General features: G+C 40.8%; 1 gene segment (V, D, J or C); it reads left to right on the top strand.

Annotated features, from left to right (window-relative positions):
• The first annotated feature begins 1,222 nt into the window (after positions 1–1,222).
• Positions 1,223–1,855, top strand: LOC128562072 (immunoglobulin lambda variable 10-54-like). The segment is given in 2 exon segments: positions 1,223–1,321; positions 1,455–1,855. Coding segments are annotated over 2 exon segments (447 nt in total).
• The last annotated feature ends 12,559 nt before the right edge of the window (positions 1,856–14,414 follow it).

Raw genomic sequence — 14,414 nt, 5'->3', positions numbered from 1 at the left:
TTTAAAAAAGAACAATAAAGACATAAAATGTAAAATATAATAAAATGCCAGTGAGAATGTGGGAAATCACAAACTGTCAACTGTGGGGGCATAAACATGTTCAGCTATCTGGAAGAAAGTTCCTCAGCACACACAAAAAATAAGTGTGTTTGCACATGCCACGCAGGTGTCTACCCTGTACAGAGACAGAGGGAAATGTTTACAAGAAGATCCTTACTGTGAGCAAAGTGTTGGAAGCAAGCTCTTTGTCTAACACAAGGGGAATTTATAACGAACACACAGAAGGTGAGACACTAACCAATTGGAAGTAATAAAATAATTTCATATAAAATGGATAAAATTCAAAGTATAATTATCAGTTTAAAAAGAAAAAAATCCACTAAATAAAGAGCAAAAGTTCTAAACAAAAAAAAGTGAGTTGTTTATTGTAAAACACAAACTCACATTGTAACATTTGCAAGGTTGTACGTGTATAATGGGCAGTTGGGAAAGTAGACAGGGATATTATTTACACTTGAATGGGAGGGTCTCAAACAAAGAGACATATATGGTGGTTAAAAATAAGTTAAATAACAATATAGAGAACTTCCAGAGGCTGACCATGAGAGTGCTGTTAACAAGTGTGATTGTACTCCACAAAATAGAAACATAAAATATTCTTTATTTTTGGAGATGTAACAGATGATCTCAGTAATGACATAACGTGATGCTGATGCAGGTGAAAGACAAGCTCTTTGCAGGCAAGGGAATCATTTAGCCTGGAATTCAGTATACTGAGAATTCCCAGCTTCCCTGTATCTTTCACCAACATCGTGAACAGTTCAGAAAAGAGGGTCAGGACACCCAATGTTCCTCTAATTCTTCACATCTGGAATGCCCAGATGTGTCAGAAAGACAAGTAGGGTTTGGGATGTGGAGGCAGTGAGGAGCAGTGGGGGACATTTCTGAGATGGCCCTACCCACCTGGGAAACCTCTGAGGGCCTGCAGGGGAGTTCAGCCATCACCGCATTCACTGTGTTAGATTTGGGCCACAGCACTGACCTGCAGGACCATGAGTCAGGCCACCTCCAGCCATGGGGCCAGCTGATCTCCTTTTACTCTTTCTCCTGCTGTCCTGCGAGTACCCAGGCAGGTGGCCCAGGAACAGACAGAAAGCAAAGTCGTATTTGAATGTAGTGGCTCCATCCCCATGAAGACAGTGGGAGATATAAGGAGAATTAGTAGAGTTCAGTCTCCAAACCAGAACTTCAGGAAGCAGAACTTGAGCCTGCACCATGCCCTGGGCTCCTCTGCTCCTCACCCTCCTCACATGTCATACAGGTGAGGGTGCAACATGCAGTGAGTGTGGGAAAAGGAGCTATGGGATCCTCACCCAGCTCTGCTCCACTCTCCTCACTCTCACTCACAGTGGGCTGTGATCCTGCTCTCACTGTCCTCTCTGTCCCCCTTACAGTGTCTTTGGCCCAGGCAGGGCTGACTCAGCCCCCATCGGTGTCCATGGGCTTGGGACAGACAGTCACACTCACCTGCACTGGGAATGGCAATAATGTTGGTAATGAGGGAGCGGTTTGGCTGCAGCAGCACCCAGGTCGGTCCCCCAAACTCCTGGTGGACAGGGTGCACAATCGACCCCCAGGGATCTCAGAGAGGTTCATGGGGTCCAGATCAGGAAACGTCACTTCCCTGACCATCTCCGGGCTCCAGGAGGAGGACGAGGCTGACTATTTCTGTACAGCATGGGACAAGACCTCAACGGTTTGCACGGTGCTTCAGGCCAGTGGGGAAGTGAGACAAAAACTCATGAGCTCCCCTTTCCTTACTCAGCATGTGGGAACCTCACAGAGCACTGTGTAAACTAGACCTGTAAAAAAGATGGCTTCCTAGTCATAATATTGTATACTATTCAAGATAGTAAAAAAAATTAACATGAATAAAATTAGTAATTAACAAGCCTGTGTAGGCAACACCACTGAGTATATATGTGGCTATTTGCACATATGAATGTATATGTGCCCTAGTATTTGGTAAAAAGAAATATAAGGCATAACTAAGTTTTCTCAGATTTTTCTTGTGTACTCGCTTTGGAGCTGCTGGAGTCCATGCTCAGATTATCCATCGCTCTGCTCTTGCCAGTCCCTTTACCAGGGTCACCAGAAACTACCTCCCTCCTTGTGGTCTGGGCACATGTCCTGACTTCTCATTAGAACACCCTCAATCCTCTTCAGTGGGGATTCTTTGACCTACACCATAGATCTGGACATGAACATCACACTTGATTGATGCTTCTGCAGTCCCACTTCTTTGTCTATCCCCATCCCCCACTTCCCTGTCTACCCCAATCCCCTACACAGACAATGTCCCCACTTTTTATTGTGCTCTTTCACTCTGACAACCACGAGCAGTGTCTGAAACAGGCAAGGTAGGAGATTCCGGGTATGTTTGAGAACAATTTTGATCCCGTTTTGAAAAAAAAGAATAAATTATAATTCAAAAATCATTTTCCGCAGAGATGAAAATCTAAGTGTGAGATCATCAGGGTTCCTTCTTTTCTTGGGTTGTGACACCGGACAAAAGTACCATGTGAAAAGACCAATGTCCTACGTACTTACAGCTGTCACAGTGAGTGGAGGAGGTGGGCCCTGTGGCCAGCAGGGGACGCTGTGTGATGTGCTGAGAACGAGGTTGCTGTGCAGACAGCTGGTAAACCACTCAGCTGGGGGGAAGGAAGTTGACCACCGTGTCCTCACTGATGTGTGACGTGTGACTTTTCTCCACCTGTGAGTCCCTGCCCACTACCCCTTCTGCTCCTGAGTCTGACTCCTCTTCCATTGCTTTATATTTGAGACATTGCCTCTTTGTCTTCTTATATTTGAAAGATTTTTAAAGCTTATTTAGTTTTTCACTATTTATTTATTTTTTAAACGTGAAATTTATATATTTATTTATAATTTTATATTTTTTCTTAAATCATAACTGTGTACATTGATGTATTTGTGCGTTTCAGTGTACTGGTTTAATATACAATGTGAAATGCTTACATTGAACTAAGTAACACATCCATCACAATTATGCTCATTTCTTAATAGTTTTGAAATGTACCATTGCATCATGCACATTAGGTGAGGTCCCCCAAAATGCTCTCCCTCCTCCCATCACTCCTTTTTCCTCCCCTCTCTCTCCTCTTCCATTCTACTTTCTGGACTATAGTTATGTTTTACCATTCATATGAATGTGTAGGGGATTATATATTGATTTCATGGTAGTATTGAATATATTGGATACTTTCTTTTTCATTCTTGAGATACTTTACTAAGAAGAATATACTCCAGCTCCATCCAGGTAAACATAAAAGTTGTGAAGTCTCCATCTTTTTATGGCTGCATAGTATTCCATGGTGTACATATACCACAATTTGTTAATCTATTCATGGGTTGATGGGCATTTGGGCTGTTTTCAAGTCTTGGCTATTATGAATTGGTCTACAATAAACATTCTGGTGCAAACGTCTTTGTTGTAAAATGATTTTTGATCATCTGGGTATATACCTAGTAGAGAAATTGCAGGATCAACTGGTATGTCTACTTTTAGTTTCTTGAGTATTCTCCAAACTTCTTTCCAAAAAGGTCATATTAGCTTGCATTTCCACCAGCAGTGTAGAAGTGTTCCCTTCTCTCCACACCCACACCAACATCTGTAGTTTTGGGATTTTTGTGACGTGGGCTAATCTTACTGGAGTTAGATGATATCTCAAAGAGGTTTTGATTTGCATTTCTCTGATGATTAAGGATGATGAGCATTTTTTCCTGTGTTTGTAGGCCATGCGCCTGTCTTCATCAGAGAAGTTTCTGTTCAAGCCCACATAAAATGAGGTTATTTTTTCTTTTCTTGTTGATTAGTTTGAGTTCTCTGTGGATTCTAATTATCAGACCTTTGTCAGAAGCATAACCTGTAAAAAATCTTCTCCCATTCTGAAGGTTTTCTGTGCTTTACTTACTGTGCTCTTGGCTGTGCAAAAGCTATTTAGTTTGATCAGATCCCAGTAATGTATTTTTTGGTGTTGCTTCAATTGCCCAGAGGTTCTCCTCATAAAATATTTTCCAAGGCCGATTTTTTCTTAAGCTTATTTAATGAAACAAATTTTAATTTTACAAAAGATCTTCAGAATTTAATAGAAATAAACTGTATTATAACTTGCTATCCTGTTTTTTTTTTTTTTATATTTCAGTTTAATGTGAGAGCATAAACAATTAGGTTACAATGTTTGTGTTTGTTAGGGAGAGTCCATGTTGCAGTGTATTTATGTCCTGCACTCAAAAGTTGTGCCATATGCCCAATGTGCCCAATAAGTGAGAGCACGTCAATCTCCCTCCCTCCTCCCTCTCCTTCCTCCCTCATTCCCTCTTCCCCCAACTGAATTGGGTGGGTGTGTCTCTTCTGTATTTGTTTGTCTACTGCAGCGGTTCTCAACCTGTGGGTCACGACCCACAGGAACTATATTAAAGGGCCATGGTGTTAGGAAGGTCGAGAGAAGGTTGAGAACCACTGGCCTACTGGCTTCATATTAGTATTGAGTACATTGGATACTTACTTTTCCACTCTAGTGATACTTTACTAAGAATAATGTGTTTCAATTCCATCCAGGTTAAATCAAAAGATGTAAAGTCTCCATATTTTTATGGCAGAATGGCATTCTGTGGTGTACATATGCTACAGTTTATTAATCCATTCCTTGGTTTTTAGGCATTTAGGTTGTTTCTACATCTTTATAGTTGTAAATTGTGTGCAATAAACAATCTAGTGCAAATGGATGTGGAGAGAAAGGAACACTTCTATACTGTTGGTGGGACTGCAAACTAATACAGCTTCTTTGGAAAGAAGTACAGAGAATCCTCAAAGAACTCAAAATAGACCTTTCATTTGACTCCACAATCCCATTACTAAGCACCTACCTAGAAGGAAAAAAAAATCATTTTACCATGAGGACATCTGCACTAGATTGTTTCTCACAACAATTTATCCTCTTTAATGGTTTTTCCCAAATCTGGTCCAAGAAGGGCTTATAGATGGTTAAGTCCCAGGATATGTGTGGATGGAGTCATTCTGCTCCTATTATAGCCCAGCCAGGAAATGAGGCACAACTGTGATCACAATCCTCACAGTGGAAATTCTGGAGACAAATCTCTGAGGCGTCTCACCATGCCCTAGAGCCTTTCTTCCTCAGTCATTTATAAAAGGAACATTTGCTAGACATTTAGAGGAAGGGGACCTGAGGTCACACAGGACCTACATTCTTCCTCTGGCCCCACAAGCCACATGTGTGTTGTGTCCTCAGACTCATGGCCCTCTGTCTCAGTGTACTGGTAACTTGCTCACAGCCTTCTGCAAAGGAAACTTCGGGAATTTGGTAACTTTCATGCAGTCTGGAGCCACCAGATCCCATAAAGAAGCTCTATAAGGTGAGGAGTGCTGTGCTCTGGGCTACCCCCTGAGCAGGAGGCCCATTGTAGACCAGGATGACAGCCTCAGAGGTGACTCTTTGCTCTAAGCCCCAGGAAAAACTCTAAGACATATTATCTGTTGTCTTTGCCAAGTGTTTTGCTCCACTCTCACTGTATTTCACCCGCTCTAGCTCATTAGAGATATAACTATCATTTCTGGAAGAAAACCCTAAATATCTAAGGTCATAAATGCACTCAGGTCCAGGCTTCCCATTCAGAAATGTCCAGCTTGTGGCCCTAGGGCACCATGCAGAATATTTGAGACCTTTTTTTTGCTTCTCTGCAGTGTTGAATATTGCAAAACTTAAGCACAGACCTTTATTTCTTTTTTATTTATTTTTTTTCTCATCGGCTTTCATTAGTGTTTTGTATTTTAGTGTGGTCCCAAATAACTCTTCTTCTTCCAATTTACAGCAGGAAAAAAACAAGGTTGGACACCCCTGGTTGTCAAACCATTGATTTACCTTGTGTAATTTTATCATCTAATAGTTGCATATCAACGTTGAGAAACGAAGGCACTAAGGGGCTGGAGATACCTTTACATTTTCCTGATCTAGGTGGAAATGTCTCCCCTGAAGTAAGAAGCTGTGTATTACTATATTATAAACATATTTCTTTTTTCTGTTTCTGTACAATTAACTACTTTTTTTTAAAATCAGGAATAGCTGTTAAAATTGGCCAGATTCTTGCAAAATCCATTCATTCAATAATATTTTTTTTTTTTTTTTTTTTTTAGAGACAGAGTCTCACTGTACCGCCCTCGGGTAGAGTGCCGTGGCGTCACACGGCTCACAGCAACCTCTTAACCCTTGGGCTTACGCGATTCTCTTGCCTCAGCCTCCCGAGCAGCTGGGACTACAGGCGCCCGCCACAACGCCCGGCTATTTTTTGGTTGCAGTTTGGCCGGGGCTGGGTTTGAACCCGCCACCCTCGGCATATGGGGCTGGCGCCCTACTCACTGAGCCACAGGCGCCGCCCTCAATAATATTTTTTGTGATGTAATAATATGGTGTATTCTATTAAAGACTTTATTATTATCAAAACAACCTATATTTCAAGAGTAAATTTCACCTGACAATTATGTGTCAATTTTTAAGTCTGGGGTTGAATTCAGGTGACCCCACTCATATATCACCCCTGAAAGACTGAAGTCTGGACAGTGGCAGCAGGGGGCACTGTAGGCCTTGCTAGCACATGTGGGTAGGGAGAACCCCCAGCTGCCCAATTCCCAAAACTCCCCAGAGCTGGGCCAGTGGAGCCTGCACTCACTGGGACAGACTCAGCAGCTGCATCCTCCATGGGCTGAGCAGAGTCTCCTGCTCATAGGCCTGTGGAAGGTCAGAGCAGCTGCTTCCTTCCTTGTCACTCCCATGGGGCAAACTGTGAATTTCACTCATCAGACCAAAAACGAAGCTCGAATGTCAAATAGTACTCAGGGTGGGGCAGAGACCTCCAGTTGGCAAAACAAATTAGTGTGAATGCCCCTCCTCCTTCTGGACAGTGGAGAAGATAAAAGAGCTCCGGGCCTCTCAGCGCTGCTCCAGGACCTAAAGATTCTGTGTCTGCCGTGGCCTGGACTCCTCTCCTCCTTGTGCTCCTGTCCCATTGCGTAGGTGAGGACAGGCTGCAGGTGTCTGGGCTGCTACCAGCTCCTCTGTTTCAGACCAGCAAGACTCTTAATCGTGGTCTGTGCCCCATCACCATGGGTGTCTGTGTTCGCAGGTTCCCTCTCCCAGCCTGTGCTGACTCAGCCACCCTCTCTCTCTGCATCCCCAGGAGCATCAGCTAGACTCACCTGCACCCTGAGCAGTGACCTCAGTCTTGGATACTATGCAATATATTGGTTCTAGCAGAAGCCAGGGAACCCTCCCATGTATCTCCTGAGGTATGTCTCAGACTCAAGTAAACACCAGGGCTCTGGAGTCCCCAGCCACTTCTCTGGATCCGAAGATGCCTCGGCCCATGCAGGGATCCTGCACATCTCTGGGCTGCAGGCTGAGGACGAGGCTATTACTGTCTGATACGGCACAGCAATTCTAATGTTAACACAGTGCTCCAGACCCAGGGGGAAGTGAGATAAATACCTCCTGTCTGCTCTCTGGACCTGTTGCAGTCACCCCTGCTGGTGGCCCTGACAATCCCAGCTCAGGGTGACATCTAGTGTGAACAGCTAGTGTCCTCAGGAGAGCAGCCCTGGCGGGGCCATATTCTTCCCTTCAGTTCTCCTGACAGACTGAGCCAATGCATTTACTCTCTCACCTCATTCATGTTTTCCCAGGAAGATATCACTTGTTCACAGACAAAAAATAAATCTTCCCAGTAGAGACATTTGGGGAATCAAGAGAGGTTGATCACAGCCATGTCCCCCCAGAGTCCAGGAGGAGCTCCTAGTGCCGTGATCTGCACTCGAGGACCTCATAGTGTCCAGATTCAATCTGGGTTCACAAAACAACTCCAACCAACAGACGTGGATGCATCCTGTATGCTAAAAATAAAATAGCAAGTATGATGAAATAAAACCGTATCACTTATGATAGAATCAAAATGAAATACTTAAGGATAAAGTAAGTAGGGACAAAATGATACAAAATAATTAAGTAAATATTAAATAGGTGAAGAAATACTCTATTTTCAGTTTGTGTTTTCAAATACTTAATATGGCTAAATCAATATTTCCGTTTTTGATAGATTCACTGCAAGGTCTTCCTATAAAATATGCTTTCAGGGAATAAGGTAGATTTCTGAGCTAAGAAATAAAAAGCATAAGAAAAGGCATCAAGAAAACAGCTCTGGGTCAATCTGCTCATGCTTCACATAACCTGACTATATCTGGGGAAGGGGTGTGGAGTGATAACAAACCAAAAAAAATGTGGTTTGTATTTTGGAAAAAGGAGAACTTTATTGCTAATACAGGGGCTTTTTATAGCCCCCAGTATCTATTCCGGGAAGCTGCATGAAACACAGCTCTCAGCCACAGGCAGGAACACAGGAACAATAGCTTCACAGAAGAGACCTAAGAAGCAGGATTTGATACTGGGAGGAGTGGTTGAATAAACATATTCCACAAGATACAGGGGAGTCATGAATATTCACGAACTAGAATCATGCACATACATAATGGTGCTTCTCTCTCTTTCTATCATGGCCAGGAACTCAGTTTTTACGTGTTTCTGCAGTGCTTGTAAATAAGAGGGCCTGTTCAGTTAGCAGAGGGCTTAGGATTTCTTTTTATTTTGTTGTTGGGGATTCATTGTGGATGCAAAGAACCAGGTTACATTGATTGCATTTGTTAGGTAAAGTCCCTCTTATATTGTGTCCCTCTCCCAAAAGGTGTGTCACACACCGTGACCCTCCAGCTTCTCCCTCGTTCCCTCTCCCTGCCCTCCCCTTTCCCCAACCCACACTGTGTACTAGGTCATTATTGTTCTCATATCAGACTGGAGTACAGAGGATTCTTGCTTCTCCATTCTTGTGATGCTTTGCTAAGAACAATGTGTTCTACTTCCATCCAGGTTAATACAAAAAAATGTGAAGTCTCCATCTTTTTTAATGGCTGAATAGTATTCCATGGTATACATATACCACAGCTTGTTAATTCATTCCTGGGTTGGTGGGCTTGTAGGATGTTTCCACATTTTCTCAATTGTAAATTGAACTGTGATAAATGGTCTAGTGCAAATGTCCTTACGGTAAAAGGATTTTTTTTACTTCTGGGTAGATACCCAGTAATGAGATTGCAGGATCAAATGGGAGGTCTAGCTTGAGTTCTCTGAGGGTTCTCAAAACTTCCATCCAAAAAGGTTGTATTAGTTTGCAGTCCCACCAGCAGTGTAAAAGTGTTCCCTTCTTTCTACATCCACATCAGCATCAGCAGTTTTGAAATTTTGTGATGTGGGCCATTCTCGCTGGGGTTAGATGCTATCTCAGGGTGGTTTTGATTTGCATTTTTTCTAATAATTAGGGGTAATGAGCATTTTTTTATATAATTGTTAGCCATTTGTTTTCTTTAGAGAAGTTTCTATTTATCTCTCTTGCCCAGTGATATAAGGTATTGTTGGCTCTTTTTAAGTTTATTAATTTGAGTTCTCTGTAGATCCTACTTATCAAGCTTTTGTCCAATTCATAATATGCAAATATCCTTTCCCTTAGTATTGGTTGTCCATTTGCTTTGGTTGTTGTCTCCTTAGCTATACAGAAATTATTTGGTTTAATTAAGTCCCTTTTGTTTATTTTTTTTGTTGTTGCAATTGCCAAGGAAGTCTTCTTCGTAAAGTCTTTCCCTAGGCCACTATCTTCCACTGTTTTCCTCTTACTTTATTTGAGTATTTTTATCATATCATGCCTTAAATTTCGGTATTTTATCCATCTTGACTCAATTTTTGTGAGTGGAGAAAGGTGTGAGTCCAGTTTCAGTCTTTTACATGTGAATATCTAGTTCTTCCAGCATCATTTATTGAATAGGGATTCTTTCCCCCAGTGTATGTTCTTGTTTGGTTTATCAAAGACTAGGTGGCTGGGTGGCGCCTGTGGCTCAGCGGGTAGGTTGCCGGCCCCATATGCCAAGGGTGGCGGGTTCAAACCCAGCCCCGGCCAAACTGCAACAAAAAAATAGCCGGGCATTGTGGCGGGCGCCTGTAGTCCCAGCTACTTGGGAGGCTGAGTCAAGAGAATCGCCTAAGCCCAAGGATTTGGAGGTTGCTGTGAGCTGTGTGATGCCACGGCACTCTACCGAGGGCGATAAGGTGAGACTCTGTCTCTACATAAAAAAAAAAAAAAGACTAGGTGGCTGTAAGATGTTGCTTCCATCTCCAGGTTTTCTATTTGGTTCCAGATTTTCAGTTCACAGTCTTCCTTTTTGGCCAAAGCGTACCAGAGGCAGAAGTGATGACTGAACTCTGTTTTCTCCCCTCATTGACAGTGTGGACTGCCAATTTGCCCTAAAGCCATGTAGGCCCTCACTGGGACCTGGATGGACAAGGAGAGCTTTAGAGTCATAAAGTCTTACAGTCAGTTAAACATTTTGTGTAAAACAGGATTGGAGTAACATAGGAACTCCTTATCCCCTTGAAAACTTTTAAGCAATGCAATTCAAAACTTTATAAATTAAGTTTACAAACTTACATGTATGTGTTGAGACACTGTAGTATTGCTTGTAGTCACAGACATGTAGCAATTTTTGTGAACATAAGCATTTTGCTAAGACCATTCTATCTCTCAAACTGGCCCTTACAATTTCCAACCCTTCTCCCTTCTGTGATGTTTCCTGGGTCTAGAGGGGGAACAGTCTGTCTGTAGAGTAACAGAAATAGAAATAGAATAAAAATAGAGAACAGTAATAGAAATCAAACCGGGCCCCATGAGATTTCAGACGAGGAAGCTGTGCAAGCTTTGTTAAGTCATCTCCAGTTTTCAGGATATCATAACACTTTTTTGTTCTTTTACAGAAGTAAAATGAGAGATTATTATAACATTAATTATCTGACAGTTAAAGAGGAATTTGGGTATCAGAATGGAAAAGCATTGTTTTTAATTAGGGAGTCAAATAAAAACATCCTGAAGTAAATTCTGACCTTTTCTTATGTTTTCTTCTTTTGTAGACAAGAACTAAGTAGTATTCAGTCCAAACTTGGGATAATTTGTTATTAAAAAAACTGTATAAACAGAAGGACAAGACTTGGATTTGATAATGGATTTTTGATAATTTATTTTTCTCCTCACTTTTCCATTTTTACCAAAGACAAATCATATTAGAGCCAACTTACTCACAGACTAAATTTTAGCCTCCTTATACCTGGCTTCAGTATATGCACAAAGTTCAGTGAAGACAAACATTAGCCGTATAAAGGTTTGTTTGAAACACTGGCTTTGCTAGAACCATCACCTCCTTTTTAAAAAGAATTTCAAGTTACTTGGCCCAGGCACAGTGGCTCATGCTTCTAATTCTAGCACTCTGCAAGGCTGAGGTGGGTAGACTGCTTGAGCCCAGGAGTTTGAGACCAGCCTGGGCAAGAGGGAGACCTCATCTCTCCTAAAAAAAAAAAAAAAAAAAAGCCGGGTGTGGTGATAGGCACCTGTAGTCCCAGCTACTCAGGAGGTTGACACAAGAGGAACCCAAGAGTTTGGAGGTGCTGTGAGCTATGACACCAGGGACCCCACTCTATCCAGAGACTCTGTATAATAATAATAACTAATAATTAACAAAAAAAATCTTGTTTTCATAAATAAATCTCCTATATATGGGTCATTATGAAAAGTTTTGAGATACCCCAAATTATGAAATGTGAAATCTATGCAGATGGAAACAAATGAAGCCCTCCCAGTAACACTGATAAGCAAAGAAATTTTAATAATTAATAATAATAATTATTATTATTATTTCAGATTACTTAAATGTCTCCTCAGGCAAGCCAGGGAGGTAACTTCCTATATATCCCCACATGAACTGGGCAACTCCTCCCTTTCAAGGTGCCAATGTAGGTTGAGGTTCCTGGACCTATCGAAAAGTAAGTTCTTCCCTTTCCACAGATCAGGGAACATTGTAAATGAAGTATCAGCTCAGTATTTGTTTTTCCAGATGGGTTTTTATTGACCTTATTAAACAACCTGATTCCTTGAACCAGTCTGGGTATATTTGAAAATATGTCAAACCACTCAAAGAATTGGTAAAACAACCCGTATCTCTAATTATGTCCTTTTATGCAAGTAATAGAAAAACCAATTATGGTCAGACTTACCGAAATGCCTATATTGCCACGATATAAGAACATGTATGAATAGTTTCCAAATTCTAGAGAAATCAAATAGAGGAACAAATAAATGTTTTGAATTACTTACAAAATATACTTTACCAATGTGTTATAAGTTATAAATAGCTTATAAGTTTTCTTTTATTCTGGAAAACAAAAAAAAATAATTAGCATTGTTTTCGCTAATTATTTAGCAAATCTAAATGGTCAAAAATTTAGATCTGCCCTATGTAATTAATTTTGGAACTGCTTGAGGTTGGATTATAGATTTGTTGAGATGTTTGCCTCAGTCCCTCCTTTTGGGGTGTCAGCCCTCACTATGTCCATCGTCAGTGTTGACAACTTTAGGCATTTATGCCTCATCATGAGACTCATCAGCCTTCCCATGCAACTGCAGCTCTGTATGGGAAGCAATTCCTCATTCAGGACACAGAATCTCCCCAACGGACAAAAAGTATGTTGACATAGTTTTAATTTTTGTATAATACATGGGTCACTATGAAAGTTTTGAGACAGTAGACTGTTATGGTCCATTATTTCACTTCCAAGAAACACGGTTGACAGTGTCCTTTCTGATTCACCCATGCAAGTTTCAACTTGCTTTACTTATCGGTGTCACCGGGAGGGATTCATTTGTTTTCATCTGCGTAGATTTCATGTTTCATAATCTTGGGGCATCTCAAAACTTTTCATAATGATCCATGTATAGGAGAGTTATTTATGAAAATGAGTTTTTTTTATTATCCAAATGTGATTAGGAGGTTGACAACCCCAAATAGGTTACTGAGGCAATGAATGATCTCTACCAAAGGAGGTTTATTAAGCCGAGATGTGAGGATATGTCCAGGAGAAAAAGGAACTACAAAACAAACAAACAAAAACAATATGACTGCTTCTCCAAGGGAGAATTTTGGAACTATAATTTTTAAGTACACAAAATAAATAAAAGAAGCTGAAGGGCACAGTGAGGCAAAACTGTTGCTTTCTTGTGAGGCCTAGGAAATATATCTTTGACATACGATAAAGATATTGTTAGAAGAGGGGAAAAAAGACAGTAAAAACATCAATTGTGTAGGTGTCCCTGGGTAGGTGAAACGTTGAATCTTTCCTTGTCCCTGTTCTGCACCTGGAGAGATAGACTTGTAATTCTTTATTAGTGTAGACAGGGAGGGGACCCAGGCATCCTTGTCCTGTGTGAGAGATATTTCAGCCTGAGTGAATCCCTCCTTATTCAAGTGAGAGGGAGAGGGAAACGAAGTTCACTGTGAACATGTATGCACCACCACAGGGGAAGCAAGGGCCATGAAACATGAGATGCAAGCACAACTGTAACAGTTTTTCTATGTAATAAAAAATTGAATTTAATATTTCCTGTTGTTGGCTTAGTGCCCTGTAGCTCAGCGGCTAGGGCATCAGCCACATACACCAGAGCTGGAGTGTTCGAACACAGTCTGGGCCTGCCAAACAATAATGACAACTCAACCAAAAAATAGCCAGGAATTGTGGCAGGTGCCTGTATTCCCAGCTACTTGGGAGGCTGAGGCAAGAGAATTGCTTATGCCCAAGAGTTTGGGGTTGCTGTGAGCTGTGACGCCACAGCTCTCTATCCAAGATGACATAGTGAGACTCTGTGTCAAAAAAATATTTTTTTTCCTGTTGTCTGTAAACACAATAACTTTTAAAATTGCATATAAAAGCACGGTAAAAAAACAAAAAACAAAACACAGCTTACAATAAAAAAGAATGTTTCAAATAATAACCTTGCAAACCTAAAATGTTTCATATCTTTATATTCAGTTATCTATATGGGTGGGTTTTATTTACATGACTGTAGTAATTATTCCTTCTTTATTCCTTTTTTTAAGCATTGTCACTGCCTAGTGATAAACTCACCAATATAAATATTAACAAATCAACCCGTATACCTAAAGTCCCCCCATTATAATGCCAGAACTCTTGCATTTGTAATAAAAATTACGAGTATATTTTTATTTTATTTTTGTTTTGATCAATGACATATTTTGTTTTATTTAATTGTTTCTCACATATATGTTAGATATCTTTACAATTTATAGATCAATAATTTTTCTCAGATTTATACCATCCCTGATAGCACTCATTTCTGAATATGGGCCATTTATTTTTATTCTCTAAATAAAATATTATTTT

Source organism: Nycticebus coucang, chromosome 12 (assembly GCF_027406575.1).
Source record: "Nycticebus coucang isolate mNycCou1 chromosome 12, mNycCou1.pri, whole genome shotgun sequence".
NCBI classification, from domain to species: Eukaryota; Metazoa; Chordata; class Mammalia; order Primates; family Lorisidae; genus Nycticebus; species Nycticebus coucang.
The sequence above is the reverse complement of the archived record's forward strand: the minus strand, read 5'-3'. Positions and strand labels throughout refer to the sequence as shown.